The sequence below is a fragment of the Zalophus californianus genome, chromosome 10, assembly GCF_009762305.2.
Source record: "Zalophus californianus isolate mZalCal1 chromosome 10, mZalCal1.pri.v2, whole genome shotgun sequence".
NCBI classification, from domain to species: Eukaryota; Metazoa; Chordata; class Mammalia; order Carnivora; family Otariidae; genus Zalophus; species Zalophus californianus.
The window spans coordinates 100,023,619-100,047,335 of NC_045604.1; the positions used below are offsets into that span (position 1 = coordinate 100,023,619).

The following is a 23,717-nucleotide window of genomic DNA, read 5'->3' on the forward strand; positions in this document are numbered from 1 at the left end:
GATGGAGCGAAGACTTGGAACAGCACTTTGGGGCACATTTAGGAGGCAGGAAGAAGAACTAGGGAACAAGGCTGGCTAGAAACAGGGTCATAGGGGCAGAATCATATCAAGGGTAGAGCCTCAAAAGGAGGATATGCGCATTCATTTCACAAATATGTGCAGAGCGTTTGCATGGCTGAAAATGACGCAATCCTTATCCTCAAAGAGTAACCCAACGTCCAATGTGAGGAAAATCAAATGCATTAGAGGAAATGAGAGCTGAGAATGGCCCTTAGATCTAGACAAAGAGTAGGCTCCTGATGGGACCAGAGAGAAAAAGGAACTTCCTTCTGGAAGCAGCTGTGCCCTGCAGGGATAGGTTTGCATCAAGAGAAGTGGATGAGTGGGAGAGCTCAGGAGACTTCCAGAAAGACTACTCCTGGTGGAACACAGTTTTAACAGTCTGAGATACTGGGGTGTTGAGATTTGGAAATTGTCTTAGAACAAGAGAGCCTACAAGTTAACCAAGTAAAAACAAGGCCCTCAAGCTCACCAGGGAAAGAAACCCACTCCCAACCTGACAGTGGTAAGAAATGTCACCCCCATCACCTGAGATCCTTTATCATCCTTAGCAGATGAAACCAAGCTTGGATATTATAATAACAGTAAGAAATACATTTTACATATGATTTTTCTCACCAGCAAACTCAGAGGAAAAAAAACAAAACTCAAGTCTGCAAAAATAAGTGTTTACCTTCCAGTGTCATAAAATCAAATAGTAAACTGGTCCAGAGTCATTTAGGAATCTTTGTGTTTCCTAAGGTTTTGGTAAATAGCATTTGGGGAGGTCAAGAGGGAAGAAGCAAACACCACCTGTAATCAGAAGGGACCAGAAGAGAGATGTATCTTCTCCTTATCAATAAAAGAAACACCTGTCATCCAGGCTTAAGGAGTACATATTGGCAACAAGAAAGTTACAGAGACTGAGAACTATAGCAAAAACATTATTACAGAATTATATCTAGATCCCACACTTTCAGTGATATTAGAGAATAAACCATCAGTCCAGTCCTGTATCTAAGCCCTGCTCAGAAGCAAGTGATGACCTTGCAAACTCATCTCTACTTGTTGCAGAACCAGTCCATGAACCTTGGTGCCACAAAGACGTGAACTTGGAACTGGCCATGCTGCCCGGGGCTGAGCCATGTCTGTACCTCTCAACCCTCACAGTTATTATGTCTTGATGATGAGACCTATTGAATGTTCTAATTCTCCCTCAAGGTATGGCGACTCAAGAGAATCAGTGTAAGCTCAGATGAGTGTCTCTCAAATGTTGACCTGCATCTGAATCCCTGGTAGGTCTGGGGTGTGGTCCAAGAACTTGCATTTCTAACAAGTTTCAAGGGGCTTGCTGCTGCTGCTAGCCTGGCAATCGCGCTTTGGGTAGCTCTGGCTTAGTGGCAACCACCTCTACAACCCCATCTGTGTGAATTAGCCCCTGTGTATGGAACGGGACTCCTCCTAACTGAGCAGACGTTCCAGAATCCCAGTGGTGCCACTGTCCATCTCTGCTTTTCCCACTATGTGAACCTTCTTCTCCTGCCTCCTTTGAGAGATGGAGCTCCTTGAAGGTGACCTCAGTCTACATGGTGAGGGTCTGTCTTGCTCTTTCCCAAACTGGATCCCCATTGCTGGTCACCCCTGCACGGAGCAACCTCACCATGAGGTCCATCCCCTGCCCAGGACCTCATAGGTTCCTGGCTTCTGTTCTCACTCCCAGGACTCCTCTTGCTACTGCTATTAGTGCTATGATTCTACCAATATTACTTCTGCCACTCTCAGGGCCACTGTCACCACCACAGCCACTTACTACCAACCCTTCTCCCTGCCAGCAGCTTTGGGCACGCCACTAGCGGGGAATGCATGGGTTGTGACAGCTGGGACGAGAAAACGGCACATATGGCATGTTCCAGTTAAAAGCAAAAAACAAAACACGCCTGCCTCAAAGCCAGCATTTCTTAGAATGTGGTCCCTACCTGGGAATCACCTAGGAGCTTGTGCAAATGCAGGTTCCCAGGCACACTCTAAGAATTTCTAATTTAGTTGGCTTTAGTAGGGTTGACCAGCACTCCAGACGATTCTAACACAAACCCAAAACTTCTTGAAAGCACTGTGGGATTCTTTTTCATTGTTTTTAGCGTGATAAAATACACATAACATAAAATTGACCATTTTGATTATTTTTAAGTGTGCGATTCAGTGGCATTCTGTGCATTCACAGTGTGGCACAACCATCACCACTATCTAGTTCTAGAACTTTCCATCACACCAAACATAAACCCTGCCCCCATTAAGCAGTGGTTCTCCACTTCCTACCCCCACCTCAGCCTCTGGTGGCTGCTAATCCACTTTCCATCCCTATGAATCTGCCTTTTCTGTATAGTTCATAAAAATGGAATCACAGAGCATGTGGCCTTTTGGTCTATAAGCCTGGGTCAACTATGAAGTTGGGGAAGGAGAGATGAAGAGTAGTTTTGAGTGTGATTTTTAACACCTAGGCCTCACTGAAGATCTGATTCTAGGTTTTGCTGCCAGTTTGCTTTTTCTGACCCTCGTTTTGGTCTTCCTAGTCGACCGGAAGCTTGTTCCCAAAGCAACTCCAGGCTCAGTGAAGGGGGTTCTGGCCTCTCTGTGGAGAGGACCCAGCCCTTGAATCTATGTCATACTCCCAGGCTTGCCTAACACCAGCCTTTCCTCCATCCCTGATGAAAACTTCCAGCTCACCACGCTTGGGGGTTTTAAGATCACTCAGGGAAAAAAACATGGTCTTTGAAACAGGGTTTTAGCGGAGTTATTAGTTGTGATTAGCCCTACATTTCTGCAGTGTCTTTTTTTTTAATGAGATTTGTTTAATGTAAAACCCAGCTACAGTACCCCAGAAAGAACACAGAATACAGACTTCAAACAGAAGGCTTTTCGGGTATGCCGCAAATATCTTTGTGCCTGAAACAACTAACCAGCTAAATGCATAAAAGTGGCCATACAAAAACCAAGAGTGCTTTTTTAAAAATTGTCTTTTAAAATAAAAAGGGAAGACAGAGAAACCTGGTTGCATATCCTGGTCATGCAATATATGGGTTTCTCATTTGCCAAATGGAGATAGGAAGTTCCAGAAACAAATCCGGGTTTTGTAGAACCGAAAGTCTGTAAAATTTGGAGGATCCTCTTTAAGAAAAGAAAATCTCGGGCGCCTGGGTGGCTCAGTTGGTTAAGCGACTGCCTTCGGCTCAGGTCATGATCCTGGAGTCCCGGGATCGAGTCCCGCATCGGGCTCCCTGCTCAGCGGGGAGTCTGCTTCTCCCTCTGACCCTCTTCCCTCTCATGCTCTCTATCTCTTGTTCTCTCTCTCTCAAATAAATAAATAAAATCTTTAAAAAAAAAAGAAAAGAAAAGAAAATCTCTTGGGGCGCCTGGGTGGCTCAGTCAGTTAAGTGTCCAACTCTTGGTTTTGGCTCCGGTCATGATCTCAGGGTCGCGAGATCGAGCCCCGCATCGTGCTCTGCACTGGGTGCGGTGCTTGGTTAAGATTCTCTCTCTGCCTCTCCTTCTATCCCACCCCAAACCCGGCTTGCGTGCTCTCTCTCAAAAAAAAAAAAAAAAAAAAAATCTCTTCTTCATAAGTTTTCCAAAACACATGGGCTTTGGGGTAAACACAGTCCAAAAGCAATGGGTGAACACAGTCGATGGGGCTGCAGACCTGAGAGGTCCCAAAGCATAAGTTTTGTTAGCTTGACAGTGAGCACACCCGGGTGAGGCTGACTTCATGGATGCAAAGTTCCTTTTTGCTAATAATCACACTTCAAATACGATGCTCGTCTGTATCTACAATGAAGTGTCTCAATGCCAAAAGAGCTAAGCAAGCTAAGACCGTCTGCTAATCATGAAATGCTCCAGAACACTATTCAGATTAGTTCCCCTTTCACAATCAATGAGAGAATGACCTTTCTTGCCAACTTCTAACATTCTACAACTTTTTTCTTCACAGGTATTGATTTTACATTTTTTGCTTTAACATTTAATACTTCTTGGCACTAATTAAGGACCACATACTTGTTGTAGTCGCTTTGGTTCTATCAACTCTTTCTACCCTCGCGATGATGCTGTGACGTAAGGGGTACTATTATCTCCATTTTATGGATGAGCCAACTGGAGCGCAGAGAGGACAAGGTCCTTACCGCAAGTCACACAGTTTGAAAGTGACACGGGCTACCCTGCCTGTCATTCTGCCCCTGATTCCTGTGGATGCAGGGCTGTGAAATCTGAAGTCATTGGTCTGCTCATGCAGGAACCATACCTTGCACAGAGAAGTAGGGTCCTGACCCAGATTTGTCCCGGAACTGGCCCCCTCTGTAACTCTGAGGCACCCATACTCTCCCTCTGAGCTCGGTGCATGCATCTACCTCTCTCGGCATCACCATCCACGGATGGTGATCGCCCTCTCCAGAGAACAAACCCATGGGCTGTTGGAGAGGCTTGAAAGGGATGGGGGGGAGGGCCATCTAGAAGAATGTGCTGAACTTGGAGACAGTCCTACCAGACTCTGAAAGGACAGCAGTGACACACGAGCCACGGTCCCCACTCCACTGCACAAGCCTGCTTGTCTCTGAAATCCTGGCCCTTGCAAACATCCACAGAAAGGAAGTGAGCACGTTAAAATGCAGGTTGAAATAATACAGAAGGCGACTATAATGCGTATTTTATTCTCCGAGCAGCTCTCAGCTTTGTGACTTAAATAATGCATTTTCTGACTATGGGAGCAAAAAGAAAAAAAAAAAAAAAAAAGAGGCGGGAGCAGAAAACTTCAGGAAGAATGGGGGAGATTAAAAAGAGATGTTTTTGCTGTGTGTGAAAGCATTTTAAACTCTATTCCATAGAGAGATCAAAGCAAGGACCAAAGAAGCAAAAGAGGAAAAGAAGCAAGAAAAGAGATGTAAGGCACAAAATATACCAAAGTGTTAAACTAAATATATCCCACAGAGTTGTGCATTCATGAGAGGGGCTTTGAAAAGGGAAGCCATCCCTGCTTTCAATTCCTTTGTGAAATTCCTCTCCTCTGTTTTCCCCCATTTAAATTTCACCTTTAAAAAACAAAAACAAAACAAAACAAAAAAAACCTACAAGTAGCCTAAAGCAAGAGGGAAACATCATAAAGCCCATAGGTGGTACCTCCAAGTTGTTGCCCCAAATTAGAAGAGCATTCCTGATCCTGCCCCATCAAAAGGCAGTTCCAAGTCTGGTATTTGCAGCTGATTCTAATAATAACATATGAATTTAAGCGATAAAATTTGTCTACAAGCTGGAGTGTGTTTTTCTTTCATTATGTTTCTTATTTACTGCGATATTGATTCTGAATGCTCTGAAGCTGGCAAAATTTTTCCTTGAAATAGCAAAAGTCACAGTCATTGAGGGCAAGGGTGGGGAGAGCAAAACAGAACACAAGAGACATGAAGTCCTGGAGAGAACAGGGTCACGTCTTGGCGCTGGGTCGCCTCGGGTTCTCCTTCAGCGCTGGTGGCAGCCAGGAATGGAATAACAAGAGCAAGGCCTCTGGTCAGCCCACCATTCTCTAGTCTTTGGGGATTCTGTATTCAGAGCCCTGAATGCTCCAAGGTCAATGGCAGCATGGATCCTGGGGCGCGAGGAGGATGCTTGTGCATGCTCACAACAAACAGCCCACACCGAAGCGATACGTAGCACGAAAGCATTTTGTAAAGAGCAGCTCGTGTGAGGGTCCCAAAGGCCCGCAGAACCTACTATGTCTCCGCTGAGCCAGGAGACTATGTGTAGGAAATCACGGGCACTGAGCAAGCAGAACACAGTGGGGCTGGAATGCTTCCCACACAGGAGCACGCCGGCTGCACGGAGCTGGAATGTTCTGATGTGGAAAGAGAATGAAAATGGATAGAACTCAAGAAGAGAGGGTGCCCCTTGGGTGCACTTGGGTGCACTTACCTCGGGCCCGGGGCCACCTGGGGAGGCAGAGACACACCTGTGTCTTCAGCCGCCATAGGACACCCACTCTGCCTTTGTACCAACCCCTCCAGCATTCCAAGACATCCTACAAGGGGGGATTTCCTAGTAGACTCCCTTGAGGTCAGGCAGCTGACTGTCCTCCCTTGTAAGAAAAGCAGGAAATGGGTGAAATCAGTCAAGACCTACCCCTCATGACTCTGAAGGCGGCCATGGTGCCCTAAGGGCGAGAGCAAGTAAAGGGTTCGCTGTAGGTCGGGTGATGGTCTTGGTCACGGGCCTTTCCAGACCCCGTAGCATAGCCTGAGGCCAAAGGGCAAGTCAACCAAAGCTCGCAGCTAACGTGATCAATAGACACTCATGTCAAGTACCCAGCCCATTTTCTTCCCCAATAAAATAAGGTCAAACTCGAACACAGCTCTTTGAGGAACAAAGGTGAAAATGGCCTTGGGTGGCCTTCCTGACCACTATTTCAAACATCCCCCAGGCTTCCTTACTCTACGGCTCTGTCTCAATCTCACTTCCATGTTTGCTGATCCCTATCCTGGGCTGGGCTGTTCAAGCAGCCTGGGCATCCCTCTTGTTCTGAGGCCGCACAGCATTGTTGGAGGATGTCGAAGACTCACCGGTGCATGCTATCCCTTCTTAATCCTGTGGCTCAGTAAGGCTCCTCATACCTGACTGAGATTCTCTCTCTCTGAGACTCCAGTCCATCATCAATTCTCACACATCAAATCTCATCTGCACGCTTCCCTCTGTGTACCCCAAGCTTCCCTGCCTCCATTTGGATACTTCTTCCTACTGTTGCTTCCTCCCACTTCCCTATGTCCCAAATCTCTCTCATGGGCCAACTCAAGTACCACAAAGACCTCATTTATTTCCCCAACTTGTAGGAACCTTAAGTACGAATCCCCTGAGGTGTTGTCCACGGTGTGCCGGTCCACCCAGCCCCCTCCCCTTCTGGAGCTTTCCTCATGGTTACTGGGTGGTTCTGTGCATGACCCTGCCCTCCTAGACACTGTTGGCAGGTTCAGGGAAGGGCATCTGATGCGTACTAAAGCACCATTTCCCTTCCCTAGGATTCCCCTGGAGAGATAGGCCTGTCCCTCTCCAGTGGCGGAAGCTGGGATTATAACACAGCTTTGAGCCATCTCCCAAGCCGTATTTCCCTCCAGGTGGCCCAGAGAACTGGAGGTGGCCTGTCATTCACAGACTCCTTTGAATGCCTGGGTCTGACTCTCCCTTGGCTCAGCCTCGCTCTTTTTTTTTTTTTTTTTTTTTTTTGTGATGTAGTGTTCCATGATTCATTGTTTGTGCATAACACCCAGTGCTCCACGCAGAATGTGCCCTCTTTAATACCCATCACCAGGCCAACCCATCCCCCCACCCCCCTCCCCTCTAGAAACCTCAGTTTGTTTTGCAGAGTCCATCATCTCTCATGGTTCGTCTCCCCCTCTGACTTACTCCCCTTCATTCTTCCCCTCCTGCTATCTTCTTCTTTTTTTTTCCTTAACATATGTTGCATTATTTGTTTCAGGAGTACAGATCTGTGATTCAACAGTCTTGCACAATTCACAGCGCTCACCATAGCACATACCCTCCCCAATGTCTATCACCCAGCCACCCCATCCCTCCCACCCCCCCCACCACTCCAGCAACACTCAGTTTGTTTCCTGAGATTAAGGATTCCTCCTATCAGTGAGGTCATATGATACGTGTCTTTCTCTGATTGACTTATGTCACTCAGCATAACACCCTCCAGTTCCATCCACGTCGTTGCAAACGGCAAGATCTCATTCCTTTTGATGTCAGCCTCACTCTTGTCTCGGGGTTGGGTCAGACCCTCCAGCATTTTTGTTGGTTCCCATCAATGTGAACCCTAAGTCTGCCCACGAGGCAAAACTTTCAACAAACATTCTGGATAACTCCTGGTTCTTGTAGAATGCAACCATTCCCTTTTGTGCCCTAGTCACGGTCACCAAGGTTAAAACAGAAATTTTTCTTCCACTGGAGGCTGGGTTGGAGGATTAAAAGTTAATTGAACTTTTTGAAGAGGGGGTATCACACAACTGGAATGAATGACCAAAAAAGCTTATTTGAACATGCATGTATTGTAAGACCCCACAATTGCATTCTCGGCCATCTATCTCACAGAGATGAAGATTTATTTTCACACGAACATCTATACACAAATGTTGATAGCAACTTTATTGGTAAAAACCCCAAATGAAACAACCCAAATGTCCTTCCATGGGCCGAGGGGGAAACAGACTGTGATGAAGCTATATCATGGAACTCTGTGCAGAAATCAAAAGGAATGAACTCTGTACACACGGCAACTAGGACCGATCTCAAGGGACCCATGCTGAGTGTAAAAAGATTAGATACTGTATGATTCAATTTAGAGAACATTCTGGAAATAACAAAATTATAGGACGGAGAACAGATCAGTGGTTGTCAGGGGTCAGGGATGGGGGTGGGAGTGGGGTGTGGGTATTGAAGGAGAGCATGGGGGAGCTTTGGGGTGTAGGCACAGTTCTGTACCTTAATTGTGCTGGTTACAGGAATGTCCACATGTGCTAAAACTGTACAGAACCACCTGCACACACACACACACACACACACACACCGCACATGCACATTCAACTGGTCAAATCAGAGCAAGGTCTGTGGACAGTACCAAAGTCAATGTCCCAGTCATGATCATGGACTAGAGTTTGGCGAGATGATAGGCACTGGGAGGAACGGAGTGAAGACACATCAGACTTTTGCCCATTTTTGCAACTTCTTATGAATTGAAAATTCTTTCAAAATAGCAAGGTGTTTTTGTTGTCATTATTGCATTTTTTTCATCATTGTCTTTCAAAGCCAGTTAGCCTATCAAGATTTCATTGGGGTTCTCCCAGTGTCGCCTCTGTAAAAGTATACACTCTCTTTCTTAATCTTTCCTCCTCATGGCCTAAAAATACACAAGGAGAAATGTAAACACACAACCCGGTTGTGATTACAGAACCACAGAAGCAATGCGGTTGCACCACAGCGATCTGGATGGGGACAAAAACAAGTATTGTCCCCGATTAGGAAGGCTCTCTGCAGGCTGTGGGAAAGGCAGGTGATGTTCCACTAAGGAAGCCTGGGCCAGCATGGAGCTGTGTGATAACAAGGTGTCTCCTGGCCACTTGACTCGGAGCCTCAACAACACCAGAAAAATGTTATCTTCCAGAAACACAGGATTTCTCCCAGCCCTGCAACTATAAACCAAGAAGAAAAGCAAACAATGCCAGGTGCCATCTCCTAAACCCCTTCTGGAAGACCAGAGGGTATGACCTCCCACTCAAAGAAGTCTTCTAACTTGAGCCATCCTGCTTTCAACCTCTGAATGCGCCAGCCAAGAGAAGAGCCTGGTCGGGGGTGCTTGGCCCCGCAGGGAAGTACCAGTGAGCAGGTATACGGCCGTCCTGAGCACCAAGAGACTCCAATGCTGATTACTGGAGGTCGCTGCTTTTTGAGATCTCAACCAAAAGAGCTACAGCCCTGAAGCCCAAATATGTACAACGAGACCAAGTACAAAAAGTCCCGGGTGAAGTAGAAAAAAAAATTTGCACACATGCAATTTAAATGAACATAGTCTGCAATCAATGTAACTCAGCAGTGTGCGGGGTGCTGGGAATGCAGCAAGAAGGAGCTATGGTTCTTGCCCTAAAGGGGCTCACAGTCCAGAGATGGGCAAGTACACGAAGGCAATGCAGCAGGCCAAGTGTTGTGCCAAACTCCACCCTGGTGCCCAGGGAACAGAGGCGAAGGGCCCCCAACCCTGCCATAGCTGGGAAATCCAGGAAGGCTCCCCAGGGGAGGTGACAGAGAAGTAGAGTGTTAAAGAACAATCTGGAGCTAGCAAATCAAATAATACCGTGAGCACACTCAATGAGAACATCCTTTATTATACTTCTAGGACTTGTGCTGTGGGCTTTTGCAAGTATTACTTCTAAACCTCACAATTTAAACCCTGCACAAAAGCCACTATTATCCCCAATGTACTCAAGATCAGAAAAGGTAAGGGCCTTGGCCAACACCACACAGGATTTGATTCTACTTTTTCCTCCACCACTATTGCCTAAGAACAAAGAATGCTAATGAGGGAAGTTTTTAAAAAGTAGTTGAAAACTATTGATAAGACCTATTTAGGGATGCCTGGGTGGCTCAGATGGTTAAGTGTCTGCCTTTGGCTCGGGTCATGATCCCGGGGTCCTGGGATCGAGCCCCACATCGGGCTCCTGGCTCAGCGGGGAGCCTGATTCTCCCTCTGCCACTGCCTCTCTCCCTGCTCATGCTCTCTCTCTCTCTCTCTGTGTGTCTCAGGTGGAATAAATAAAGTCTTTTAAAAAAATGCTTTAAAAAACGGCCTATTTAAAAATGTATTAAGGATTATGATTGTAGAAATAAAGAATCTTCTATTGTTATTTTAATATTATTTTAGTCTAATACTATTTCAAGCCATTAATATTATCTTGATGGCTGCAATTACCCCTCGCCTGAGGTTTGAAGGCGTACTAAACTTCCACAGGAATTTGGACTTGGCATATCCAAAAAAGTGAACTCAGTCTCCTTCCAACATCTGCTACTTCTGTCATATTCCCCTTAATGAGTGGAGCCAATACCGCCGCCCCCCGCCCCGTCACCAGAGCCAGGACCCCTCTATGACTCCTCACTCCTCTTCACCCTCCCCCAAAACGGATCAATCCTCATGTGATTCAGCTGTCATGTTTCCAAATCTAGAATATTTTAGCATATGAAAATAGGAAATGTCAAATCAGTGGTAAATAAGGATAGATTATTTTTTTAAAGATTTTATTTATTTATTTTGACAGAGAGAGAGAGAGACAGCGAGAGAGGGAACACAAGCAGGGGGAGCGGGAGAGGGAGAAGCAGGCTTCCCGCTGAGCAGGGAGCCCAACGTGGGGCTCGATCCCAGGACCCTGGGATCATGACCTGAGCCAAAGGCAGATGCCTAACGACTGTGCCACCCAGGCGCCCTGAGGATAGATTATGAAAGAAGTTGAGATAAGCATACTTTGCAACGAGGGTCTCTGTGCTGAACCTCTTATACCTGAACACAAAAATATTTAACCCATTTGGAATTGACTTTGAAAAAAAAAAAAGATTTACCTGTATGAAAATATGCATGAATATTTGTGTCATCTAGGGATGATGAATAACTTTCTCAGGACATCACTAAAAGAAAAAAAAAGACTGACGGGATTTGACTACACAAAAATGTAAATATTTGTCAAAAAATACAATAAACAAGTTAAAAAGTCAAAAGCACAAGTTGGGAGAAATACCTGTAAGATGAATGTGAAAGGAGTTTATTTCACATATACAAAGTTCTTACGAATCAGTAAGGCAAAGATAAATACTCCAGGGGGAACAGAACATGGGGTCATCAACTGGCAAATCTCTACAAAAATAAAGACAGTTAAACATATGAAAAAGCTCCAAAAAGATTTAAAAAAAATGTGGATTTAAAAGTATGTCACTTTTCTCAATCAGAGAAAGACATGTATCATATGACCTCACTGATATGAGGAATCCTTAATCTCAGGAAACAAACTTGAGGGTTGCTGGAGTGGTGGGGGGTGGGAGGGATGGGGTGGCTGGGTGATGGACATTGGGGAAGATATGTGCTACGGTGAGCGCTGTGAATTGTGTAAGACTGTTGAATCACAGATCTGTACTTCTGAAACAAATAACGCAACATATCTTAAGAAAAAAGAAAAAGAAGAAGATAGCAGGAGAGGAAGAATGAAGGGGAGTAAGTCAGAGGGGGAGACGAACCAGGAGAGATGATGGACCCTGAAAAACAAACTGAGGTTTCTGGAGGGGAGGAGGGTGGGGGGATGGGTCAGCCTGGGGATGGGTATTAAAGAGGGCACGTTCTGCGTGGAGCACTGGGTGTTATGCACAAACAAGTAATCATGGAACACTACATCCAAAACTAATAATGTCATGTATGGTGATTAACATAACGATAAAAAATTTAAAGTGAAAAAAAAAACTCTGTCACTTTTCACTCATCAGAACCATAAGGATGAACAAGATAAATCAGAGTCAGTGTCGGGGAGGGTGCAGAGGAAAAGACTCTCTCGCATCCTTCTCATGGGACAGAACCACGTATCTGGAGAGCAATTTATTAATTCGTATTAAAAGTTCTTAAAAATTAATGTGGAATTTTCAGATTAAGAAGATGAATTTAATTCGTGAATCTGACACACTTCCCTACTCAAAGCCACTGAAAACTATAGTAAAGGGATTTTAAAAAATGAAATAAAAGAGACCCATACATAGGTCTATTCCAAGGTCAGAGAAAACACAAGAGGAGACACAAAGCACAATATTGGGGAAGCTGGAAAGGGGTAGAAAGCTCACAGCCGTGTGGGAGCTGACCCCAAGCTAACCACGGGAAACACTGAGAACCAACTCAATTTATACCTCGAGGGACAGAGAAGGCAACAGCACCAGATACCTCTTGAACTGGGGGTAAAATGCGGAAACAGAAATGAGGAGGACCAGAGGGAAGGCAATTTGAAAGGCAACCGACCACCAGACCCCCGTCCCCACCGCATGCTCCAGCCCACGCGACCCCTCTGCTGTCAAAACCAGCGGGGATCACGATGCGGGAGGCCTCTGATGTGGGAGACAGAAACCAAACTGTAAGGAGCAAAACAGCAACGGGTGGAAACAGACCGTGCCGGGAGAAAAATCGAAAAACAAAACAAAAGACAAAATATTATTAATATTCTCCAGGGGATAAGAAAACATATTGCCTCTATTAAATAAGAACAATATGCTATAAAAAGGAACTCTCAGAGAATAAAAATGAGTGCTTGAAAGTAAAATCATGATAGCAAAGATAAAAAACTGAATAGAAGGGAAGGAAGATAAAATTGAAGAGAGCAAACAAAGCAGAGCAAAAATATAAGGAAAGATAAGGCGGCAGAGAAAAGATAAGAAAATTAAAGGTTCCGCCCAAGAGGCTTAATAATAGAGTAATGGGGAAAAAGATGGAATAATGGGAGATGCTGAAATAGAGAACCGAGAAAAATGGGGAGGAATCAGCAATGAAATATTCCAAGAAATTTTCCGAAAACTGATAGACATTCGATTCCAGCTTGAAGCCACTAAATGTCCAGCCCAGTGGATGAAAACTGACCCACACCAAGGCTCATCATTCTGAATTTCAAAACTCTGGGGACAAAATGAAGATTCTACCAGCTCCCAGAAAGGAAAAAACACACACAAAAGGATCAGAATTCAGAATGCCTTTGTTCTTTTAAAAAACACTGAAAAAAGATAACGAAGCAAAAGCATCAAAATTCTGAAAGTAGGTGATATCTATCTCAACCAGGCCATCAGTCACACAGAAAATTAGGATAAAGCTTTCTTCAGCCTTGGATGATCTCGAAAGAGTTTATCTTCCTTGCAATCTTTCTTAAGGACGCTTCTGTTGTGTTTTGCCAAAATAAGCATGGAAACCAAGATGAGAAAAACGTGGAGGGGGGCAAAGGAGGTCCCCAGGAGGATGGTGAGGAAGGATCCCAGGTGACAATGACATACAGCCATTGCGGCCAACTGTCCACAACAGATCAGTGGGACTTGAGACAGATACATGGAGAGCTGCCATTACTCTCTCTCCTGCAAGCATACCTCATTTTTAAACTGAGGATAGGTTGTCTGAATGAGACAAGAACTTTTAAGATGAATTGATAAATTGTTCTTCAGACATGTGGTTCTGTCCTGTGATAAGTATATAAGAGTCTCTTTTCTCTGTATCCTCACTGACACCGACTCTTCTTAATCTTTGTCATCTTTTCTGCTCTAATAAGTGAAATGATAATCTGAATGAGGAGAGATTGTCGCCATTCTCCCCTATAATTGGATATTCTGGCCACAGGCTGATAGAGTTTGTGCTCTGTCTCTCCATGCCTGCTGCCTGGATCAGCTGAGGACATTCATTTTGTCCCTCAGACATGGTCTACTTCGACCTCCGCCTAATTGTAAACAGTGCACCTTGATGAGGTCACAGGCAGAAAACACAGAGCAGCCATTCCTTCTGTCCAGATTTTCGCCTTATACCCAACCCTGGTCCACACAATAGCCTGCCAGATGTCCCCACTGGGGTGAGCCCTGTGTTTTCCTGAGCTCACTCATGACTTAGCTGCCATCTCCCGAAGAGCCTACTGTAAACAATTAGGATAGCACATGGGTCACTGCTCTTGTTCTAGACATGATGGGATATCAGGCATTTGGTAAAAAGTACATTTCTAAAAATAAAGGACCAGGAAAACTAAGCAAGGAAAATAAATAAAAGGCATCCAGATTGGGAAGTGAGAATAAACTTGTCACTATTTGAGGATGCCATGATATTCTAGATAGAAAACTCTAAAGAATACACACACACACACACACACACACACACACACACACAATCAGAGCTAATAAATAAGTTTAGCAACATAGAAGAACACAAGATTGATATACAAAAACCAGTTGCATTTCCATACATGAGCAATGAGTATTCCAAAAATGAAATTAAGAAAACGATTCTACTTACAACAGCATCAAAAATAATAAAATATCTAGGAATAAATTTAACCAAAAAAGGCAAGTCTTGTACATCGAAAACTACAAAACACTGTTGAAAGTGATTAAAGAAGATCTAAATAAACAGAGGCACTCCATGTCATGGATTAGCAGTGTTAATATTGCTAAGATGACAATACCCCTCAAATTGACCTATAGCTTCAATGCAAAACCTGACAAAATTCCAACTGCCTTTTTGCAGAAATGGACAAACTGGTCCTAAAATTCGTATGTCAACATGTGGGACCCAGAATGGACAAAACAATCTTGAAAAAGAAGAAGTTTGGAAGACTCACTTCCTGATTTTAAAACTTACTACAAAGGAAGAGTTATCAAGACAGGGTGGTACTAGCACCAGGAAAGACACGTAGATCAATGACACAGGATATAAAGTCCAAAAATAAACCCTCACATTTCCAAGGCAGTTTATTTTTGACAAGGATGCCATGACCATTCGATGGGGAAAGACAGTCTCTTCAACAAATGGTACTGGGACGACTGCATATCCTCATGGAAAAAAAATTAATTCAGACCCCTACCTCAAACCATATACAAACAATTCACAATGGATACAGAGCTACATGTAAAAGCTAAAACTATAGGACACTTAGAAGAGAATATAGATGTAAATCTTTGTGACCTCGGATTAGGCAACGGTTTCTTAGATATGACACCAAAAGCTCGTACACTCAAAGGAAAAATAAACAAACCAAACTTCATGAAAATTAAAACTGTTTGTGCATCAAAGGACACTATCAAGAAAGAGAAAAGACAACCCACAGAATGGAAGACAATATCTGCAAATACATTTGCAAAAAAATACTTACAGAATATATTTGATAAGAGCATGTACCCAGGAGACATAAGCAATTACAGTTCAACACTAAAAAGACAACCCATTTTAAAAATGGGCAAAAGTTTTGAATAGACGTTTCTCCAAAGATAGACTAATGGCAAATGAGCACATGAAAAGATGCTCAAAATAATTAGTCATTAGGGAAATGCAAATCAAACCACAAGCTATCACCTCCGGTGGCCATAATTTTTTTTTAAAGGAAAATAACAAATGTTGTTAAGCATGTGGAGAAATTGGAACTTTCATACGTTGCTGGCAGGAACAAAAAATGGTGCAGCCACTGTGAAAAACATTGTGGTTGTGGAAAAGTCTGATGATTTCTCAAAAAATGAACCATGGATTTATCACATGACCTGGTGATTTTACTCCTAGGTATACATCCAAGAGACCTCAAAACATGTCCACACAACAACTTATCATAAATGTTCACAGTGGTATTATTCCTAATAACCAAAAAGCAGGAACAACCCAGATATCCATCAACTGATGAATGGATAAATAAAATGTGCTAGATCCACACAACAGAATATTACTGAGCCACTAAAAGGAATGAAGTAATGATCTATGCTACAACATGGATGAACCTGGAAAACATCATGTTAAGTGAAAGAAGCCAGACACAAAAGGCCACATACTGTAGATTTCATTGATCTCAAATGTCCAGAAAAGGCAAATTCATAGAGACAGAAAGTATCTTGGTGGTTGTCCGAGGAACTGAAAGAGATGGCTAACAGGTTCAGGATCTCTTTGGGGGGGATGAAAATATTCTGGAATTAGTGGTTATAATTGCAAAACACCGTGGATATAAAGAAAACCACTGAACGGTATATACACTGTATAATGATGTATTCTATGTTATGTGAATTATATCTCCATTAAAAGTAAGGGGAAATGATAAAGGATGACCATGATGGGGTATGTTGAGAATTATGATCGATATAATTCCATGCACCCGAATCCCCTTGCCCTCGAACCCTCAAATAAAGATCAAGGCAAAGAACGCCAAGTACCTAAACAAAGACCAGAGACTCGGGATATGGCCAGACAGGATCACGCTCAAGAGGAACGAAGCGGATGCTGAGAAATGGAGCAGAGATAGAATGAAAAGCCTTCCAGTCTTTGGTGATGAGAACACAGAGAAGAGGTAAAGCCCTTCACTGACACAGGAGATAAAGAATGAGAAGCAGGTGTCCAAGGCTGAGAGGAGAATACTACTAAGCTAGTCATTGGACAGACTGAGCTTATGGTTCAGAGGGACCCTGGGCCATTGAGGACACAGAAGACACAGGTTTGGGGCTCAAGGGAGAGGTTAAGTTACCTTGCGCCAGAAGGATGGATTTGGAGATAATTCAGAACATGCACACGGGAGAAAGTGCCCACTGTGTCCTGATGGTGAGAAGCATGAGTGATCCCATTGGAAGCAAGGAGTCAAGGTGGAGAAGACAGTGGTGCTGGGGCCTCAGGAGGAGAAAAGTGCCAGGAAGGAAGCCACCAACGATGTCAGATGTGGCCAGATCGGAGCAGGGAAATGCCCACTGGATCGGGTGAGCAGTGATCGCTGGCAAAGTTTGCCTGAGTGATTTCAGTTTAATGTACATGAGCACAAAGCATTGTATCTTACTTGGGCTTAACTTAGGCCAAAGTCAACATTGAAGCTGAATGAAAGAAACCATTTAAAAAAAAAAAAAACTAACAAGGGAAAGATGCTGACTTGCCTATGCACACAGATCCAGAGTCATCTGGATTTTATTCGCATTTATTCACATATTCCCTGAGCCCAAGGTTTTTTTTTTCCTCTTCCTTTCTTTCCTTTCTCTTTTTTCTCTCTCTTTCTTTTTCTTTCCCTGAAAAAGCCTCATTTTTCTTTAATGTGTGTGATAACACAGAGGTGAGGAATTATAGTTATCACCTGAGCCAGTCTAGACCAGCCTGAGAATGGACCACTCTACCCTCATGAAAATGATGTTTGCATTATTTAGGTTCATTCATTTATTTTAGAGAGTGACAGGAGGGGGAGGGGCGGATGGAGAGAATTTTTCAAGCAGACTCCCCTTTAAGCACAGAGCCAGACACAGGGCTTGATTCCATAACCCATGAGATCATGACCTGAGCCGAAACCAAGAGCCAGATGCTCAACTGACTGAGCCACCTGGGTGCCCCAGATCATTCTTAATAAAAAGATGAATGTTATGTTTCACAGTTCAGGGGGGAAAACAAGAAGAACATTAACTTGTTTTTACTACAGGATTTTAACTACGTAACCTATGCATTAAAAAAGAAGGGGAGAATGTGGGGGAATGAGTATTTGCCTTCAGTTAGTCTGCGCAGTATTTGTATTTTCCAATTACAAGTCCTTTTTGATATAGTCAATTTTCCTACAAAAAGCATGCATTACTTTTGAGATCAGAAAATATGGTTAAGGCTGGAAAAAAATGGTTTAATCGCCCTCAAATAGAAGGTAAGCAGGGATCACAATATTAAAGTTAGATGAACAAAACTCAAGGCAAGAAAAAAATACGCTTTTAAGATAAAGGGAGCATTACATAATGGTGACAACCACCACTAATAATGAAGCCATGCGGATACAAATCTATAGTTGTCAAAGAAACTGACAACAAAATACAGAAATCAAACGTTATTAGGAACGCAGGAAGGAATAGTCATTGTCAGAGGAGATTTTAAAACACCATTATCAAAAAGACTTAAGGAAATAAACTCAGAGTCTATCTAAATACACAAAACTGATGTCTGGCAGGGATTCAGTTCCATGATTAGAGTGTGTGGGGGTCTTTTCAAGTGTATATAGAACATTTACAAAACTCGAGAATACTAGTCACAAAGAAAATCTCAACAGAGAAAAAAATCTTAAGTTCCTTTTCCAGTTAAAGACAAGGCACTTCTGGCCTGGAGAAAATACAGAGGCTAAATCCAAGGAAGGAAAAGAGGAAAACCGTGTTAATATAGTCCCCTGGGCATTTTGGCGGGGTTGGGGGCGGAGGGCAGGGACAGAGGTTGAATGGGAATTAACTTTATGGTCAGACTGGACCAAATACCTGCCCTGCCCTTTTTCTTACCCCCTAAACAGCTTCATTTCCACCTGAAATGTGAACCACGGAAATAGCACTTAATCAGTGGTACTCAGTGGGCGGTCTCCACACCAGTAGCATCAGCACCACCTGGGAATTTATGAGAAACGCAAATTCTCAGCCCTACTGCAGACCTCCTGAAACAGAATTTCCTCCGGGGGCGGGGGGGGGGGGGGGGGGGCGGCGCTCCAGGAGGTGCTGATGGGAAAGCCGAAGGTGCGTAAATACCTCAGTTCCCTCGCGCCTGGAGCAGGCTGACCCAGAGGAGAGGGCTTTGCACTCCCTCCATTCCCAGAATGCCCCCCGTGGGGTGAGGCTCTGTCGGCCCCAGGGGCAGTCTGCACACCACACCCTTTGGGGGATGCCTTCCCTTCCCTACTTTCCCTATGCTCCTAGAGGTGTTCTCTCCCCCTCGCAGATCAACTAGCACACTCAAATCTTTTGTCTCAGGGGCTGCTTCTGGGGGAGCTCAAACTAAGACACCCACCAGAGACCACCACAGCTTGAGTTCTGGTTGGGACTGGCTTGGACTTCCATTTCTTCCTCCCTCGCTGAGCTCTGCCAAGATTTCCTCAGGGGAGTGAGCCCCATGGGGAGTGAGTCCTCACCCCAGTTCGGTCCAGAAGAGATCCCACGCTCTCTTCTCTGGGTTTGCGAGCTCTTCTCTGCCCAGCCTCCAGCCATGCTGTTAGCCCCCACTGGCCCTTGCCAGCCCTGTTCTCCTTCATCACTCACTCCCAGGCCGGGTGAGGCTCACCGAGGCCCGGCTACCAGCCAGGCCCTGGGAAACCAAGTCCTGCCCAGCGCTGAAAGGCCACTTGTGCCAGACTCAGAGGTATCACCTGCTACGAGCTTCAGAAGCTGAGGGAGCACAGAGCAAGGGCCTTAGGATAGCAGTGAGGGATTCTTTGAGAAGGTGACACAGGGGACACGTAGGAAGCAAGTGTGTGGACTCTAGCCAGCAAACGGAGGGCACGGGATCAGGGGTTCCCTTTGCTGAAGCAAGAGCTCCATGGTGGGCACACAGGGAGGCTGCAGGGAGGGGCTCTGGGAGCCACATCTGGGAGACAGACTTGACCAGACAACCTCAAGGCTTCGGGGAACGGAACGTGCCGTGTTCTCACCAGGAGACTATCAATGTCAGTTTGAGAAGGATCAACAGATAATGAAGTGGCCAAAGGTAAAAAGAGAAAAATAAGGATGTGACAAATACAACAAATGACACATCCACCCTCAGAATCTGGAGGCCCCAGTGCAGGGGGCATACCCTGACTGGCGTATTGCCAGGCCCAGGTGCCCCAGAGCCCTCAGTGTAAGGGCCAGCCAGTTCAGGAGGGCCAGGCGGACTTCAGCACCTGGGCCATTGACATGTGACAGGCTCAGCCCAGAGCTCCCGAAGGCAATCAGGGTTCACTCAGGACCTGTGGCATGGTCCTCCTGCTTCTTCACCCTCTCCTGACCTGGGAGCACACATGGGTAAATCCTCCTCTACTCAGCATGCTGAGAGCAAGGGGCTTAGCCTGTCCCTAATCCTTCCGTGGCTCAGAAGATAAGCCTCCTTGGCCTAGAGCACGCACACTGGCTGGCCTTCTTTTATGTCATCTGCTTGTGGGGCTTTCTCCCTGCAGTGAGCACAGTGAATTCTGGAGGCTAAGAGCCAACACCAAGGCACAATTAGCAAGCCCAGTCCCCCAGCACCCCCACCTGGACACCAGCCCTCTCCCTGACTTGTCTCCAAGGACCTCAGAGGACTTTTGTTATTGCTGCCCAACACTTGCTTGTTTGAGATTTTTTTCATTGAGCCATCATTCCTAACAGAGCTGAACCCTGGAAGGCCTGTGGACACTGCTCCTTTCCACCTATGGTCATTTTGGGAACAGCAGCCCAGAGGGAACTTCAGATATGGTTCCCATCATGGGACGATGGCAATGGGGTTGGGGACAGGGAGCATGGAGGAATTCAGCGTTTCGGTGTCATCGACTTGAGGTCATACAGAGAGGGGAACTGAGTCTAGATATGTGGCCAGTCATTCATTTTTAAGGGCCCTCTAGGACTTGTGGTCTAATGAACCAGTGTTCGCCCCAATGTCTTCCTCAAAACACCTCGCACCCCACAGGATGCCCCAAGGACAGGAGACAAAGACAGGTGGGCTCACGCCACAACTCGAGCGGCGTTTCCCCCCGCTGACATTGTGCATGCGCCACGTTCCTCTCCAGAACAGCTGGGCCACCCTTTACCTTCATCACTGTTGTCGTCCACCAGGATGATCTCCTTGAGCAGGTGTGTTGGCGTGTGGTTGACAGCGCTGTGGACTGACCGCAGGATCACCGACAGGGCCTCGTTCACAAAGATAAATATGATGGAGATCTGGGGCAGCTCCTTGGCGTACTTTAGCTCCTTGCACCTGGGGGGAGAGAGAGGAAGGAGGAAGGCACAGACACTGGGGACGGATGCATGGACACATCCTCCCAAGGTGTGAATCACTGGTTCCCTCTTGGCCCCTCCTGGCTAAACCCTAAGAAGGAGAGTGTTAAGGGACCCAGCCCCGATTCTCCCAAATTTACCTGGTCCCACTTCAGTGCCCACCTGCCCGATTTCCCACTCCAGGCACCCGCATCTCATTGCCTGGAACCTGCTTTGCTGACACCTAAGCAATGCCCCTGCCCCCATCTGCCAGGAGTTGGTGCATCAATACCCCAGCTCGCTCACCCCTGGAGCAGGTGACTCTGAGGGGGTGGTTTACAAAGGCCCCCAAAGTCCCCCAGTGGGATTAGGCTCCGTCACCCACATCCTTTGGGGGATGCCTTCCCTTCTAAGTCCTACATCCCCACGCCCCTAGCGGTGTTCTCTCCACTTTCCCAATCAACCGACGCACTCAAATCTTTGTCTCAGGGTCTGCTTCTGGGGAACCCAAACGGAGACATCTACTGGAGACCCTGCTCTGGTGGAGCCTGCATTCTAGGCCATAAAATGCACATGTAAATAATCATAATCAAGGAAGCGGGTCTTCCGCCTGCATAGGAGCATGCTGCCTGAGACACCCCGAGTCTTCTTGCACCCCAACTCTTCCTAGAATCTCCTTGGGGGGGTGGGCAGGAGACGGGACTGCCTGCCTCCGAGGTCCTCCCTCGTAGCAACTCTCCCAGCCCTGAAAAATGGAGGGAAAGAGAAGAGTTCTTTTCACGGAGGCTGGACACCGCAGTGGAGAGCTCCCGGTCATGTAAGAGCACGTGCTCTGCATGGCTCAGTCACAGGAGCACCGCACTCCGTCCCGAGAGGACTAGCGAATTTGCGTCCGTGCTATGGCTGAGCCTCGTTGGAAATACCGAGAGCAAACCAAGGAGAATGGAAGAGCGAGCTAGGGCATTTCCATACATTCTCCCCCTCCTTGAGTGAGACTGAACAATACATAGCACGCCCGTTAGAGGAGAAAACAAAGGAAACCAGATGAAGGAATGGAGTGAGAGGGGGACAGCGCTGAAGAAGGAGCCAGAAGAGCGGCTTGTTTTTTTATGCGGAACAGCTTGGGCTGTGTCGGGCCATATTAATCATGCAGGCAATTTTCGGAAGAAAATAAAGTTTTGTTACAATATACATTTGTGTCTCCTGGAGGAGGCTGCCCAGGGACCCATTGATCATGGAGCCTCATTTTTACCACGTCGCTGTAAATTCACTTCTGGGGGCTGCCAGGGAGATTAGGATGGTTATTGACGGGCTCCCGGGCAGTCGGCAGGAATTTTCTCATTTACCGCGTGGTGATCCGAGGGAGGAGGGCACCCCGGAAGGTCCCTCGGAGCCCCCTCAACCATCCGGAGCCTGGCAGGGGGTCAGATGCTACCACTGACCGGCCCATCCACGTTGAGCACACGCGCCGCACACACCCACCTATTCCGGGCACTCATCCCTAGGCCTGGTGTTTTTGGCCCTTTGTTTTGAACAGCTTCTGGCTTGGAAAGAAGAAGCAAGAAGACCAGATTGCATGGCACCAGCACCACCTTCTCCACCCACAGGCAGTTGGGCCATGATGCAATCGAAGCTCATGTGTGAGTCACGCCTCTCCACCAGAGCAGGCAACCCCTCCCCTGGGTGAAGTGGGAAATGTGGGAGGCTCGGAGGAATGAGGAGAGACCCCCCTCCTGCCCCTTCACGGGTAAAGGTGGCCATGCAGTAAATCAGAGAGGGGCGGATTTCACAAACGAGAAGGGCTCTGTCACACACTGGACGTGTCACCCTGAGCACACCGTTCCTATTTCGTCTTCTCTACACCTGTCAAAATAATCCACACCACACCTAGCTGTGGGTGCTGGGCTAAGATCCCCATAAGGATCATTTGAGAGCCCCATAAACATGCAACGTAACGACTCATGGGAAGACCAAAGTCGGCCTGGCCGCCCCGCGCTCCCATTGTCCCCTTCTGTAAACTCCCCATCATCATGAGCCAGGCTTCCAGAGTTTTCACTCACCCCAGACCCTTCCTACAGGACCCACCCAGGATTCTCTTCCCGGCCTGGCCAACCTGGATCTCTGCCCTTGCCCAGCTTACGATTCACCTCTCCTGTGCCCAAAGTCCTCAGGGTTTCACATTGGTCAGACAAGATGAACACAATCATTATTATGAAAATCAGCATTCTTTCCTCGGTCTTTAATGTCTAAGGAGGTAGATACCATCTCAAGCAAAAAAAAAAAAAAAAAAAAATCCCTGAGCCTGGCTTATTGCCTGCTATGGAGAAGAAGTGCAGAATATTCTGGAGAGATGGACACTGCAGTTTTGATGCACTAAGGGGTAGGTGCTGACTGATACACACGTTGCTCCCAAACAGACACCCCATGCCCAATGGCGGAAGATGAGTTCGGGAAGGAAGATTAAGGGTGGACGGTGCAAAGAGAGAGGCTCACAGGCCACAGAAATACAGAGATAGTGCACAGAGAAAGGGGACAGAAATGGCTCCTGCCCTCTAGGAGCTGATACTGAATTCTCACTGTGGCCTGCCCAGTAGCCTGGGTGGTGGTGAGGATAAAGAACAGAGTCTGGATTTGCAAGATACTCGGGAATAAGCAAAAGATGGCACGCCACAGAAACTGCAAACATACTTCACAACCCATAGCTGGGTGTCGTGTTCTCCCCC

General features: G+C 46.1%; 1 protein-coding gene across 1 annotated transcript in view; it reads right to left on the reverse strand.

The window, feature by feature from the left end:
- GALNT17 (polypeptide N-acetylgalactosaminyltransferase 17) overlaps positions 1-23,717 on the reverse strand; it is a 458,315-nt gene that overhangs the window by 237,412 nt on the left and 197,186 nt on the right. Inside the window, exon 3 of the mRNA XM_027613677.2 lies at positions 20,829-20,995. Within this exon, the coding sequence (XP_027469478.1) occupies positions 20,829-20,995 (167 nt within the window). The remainder of the gene's footprint in view (positions 1-20,828; positions 20,996-23,717) is intronic.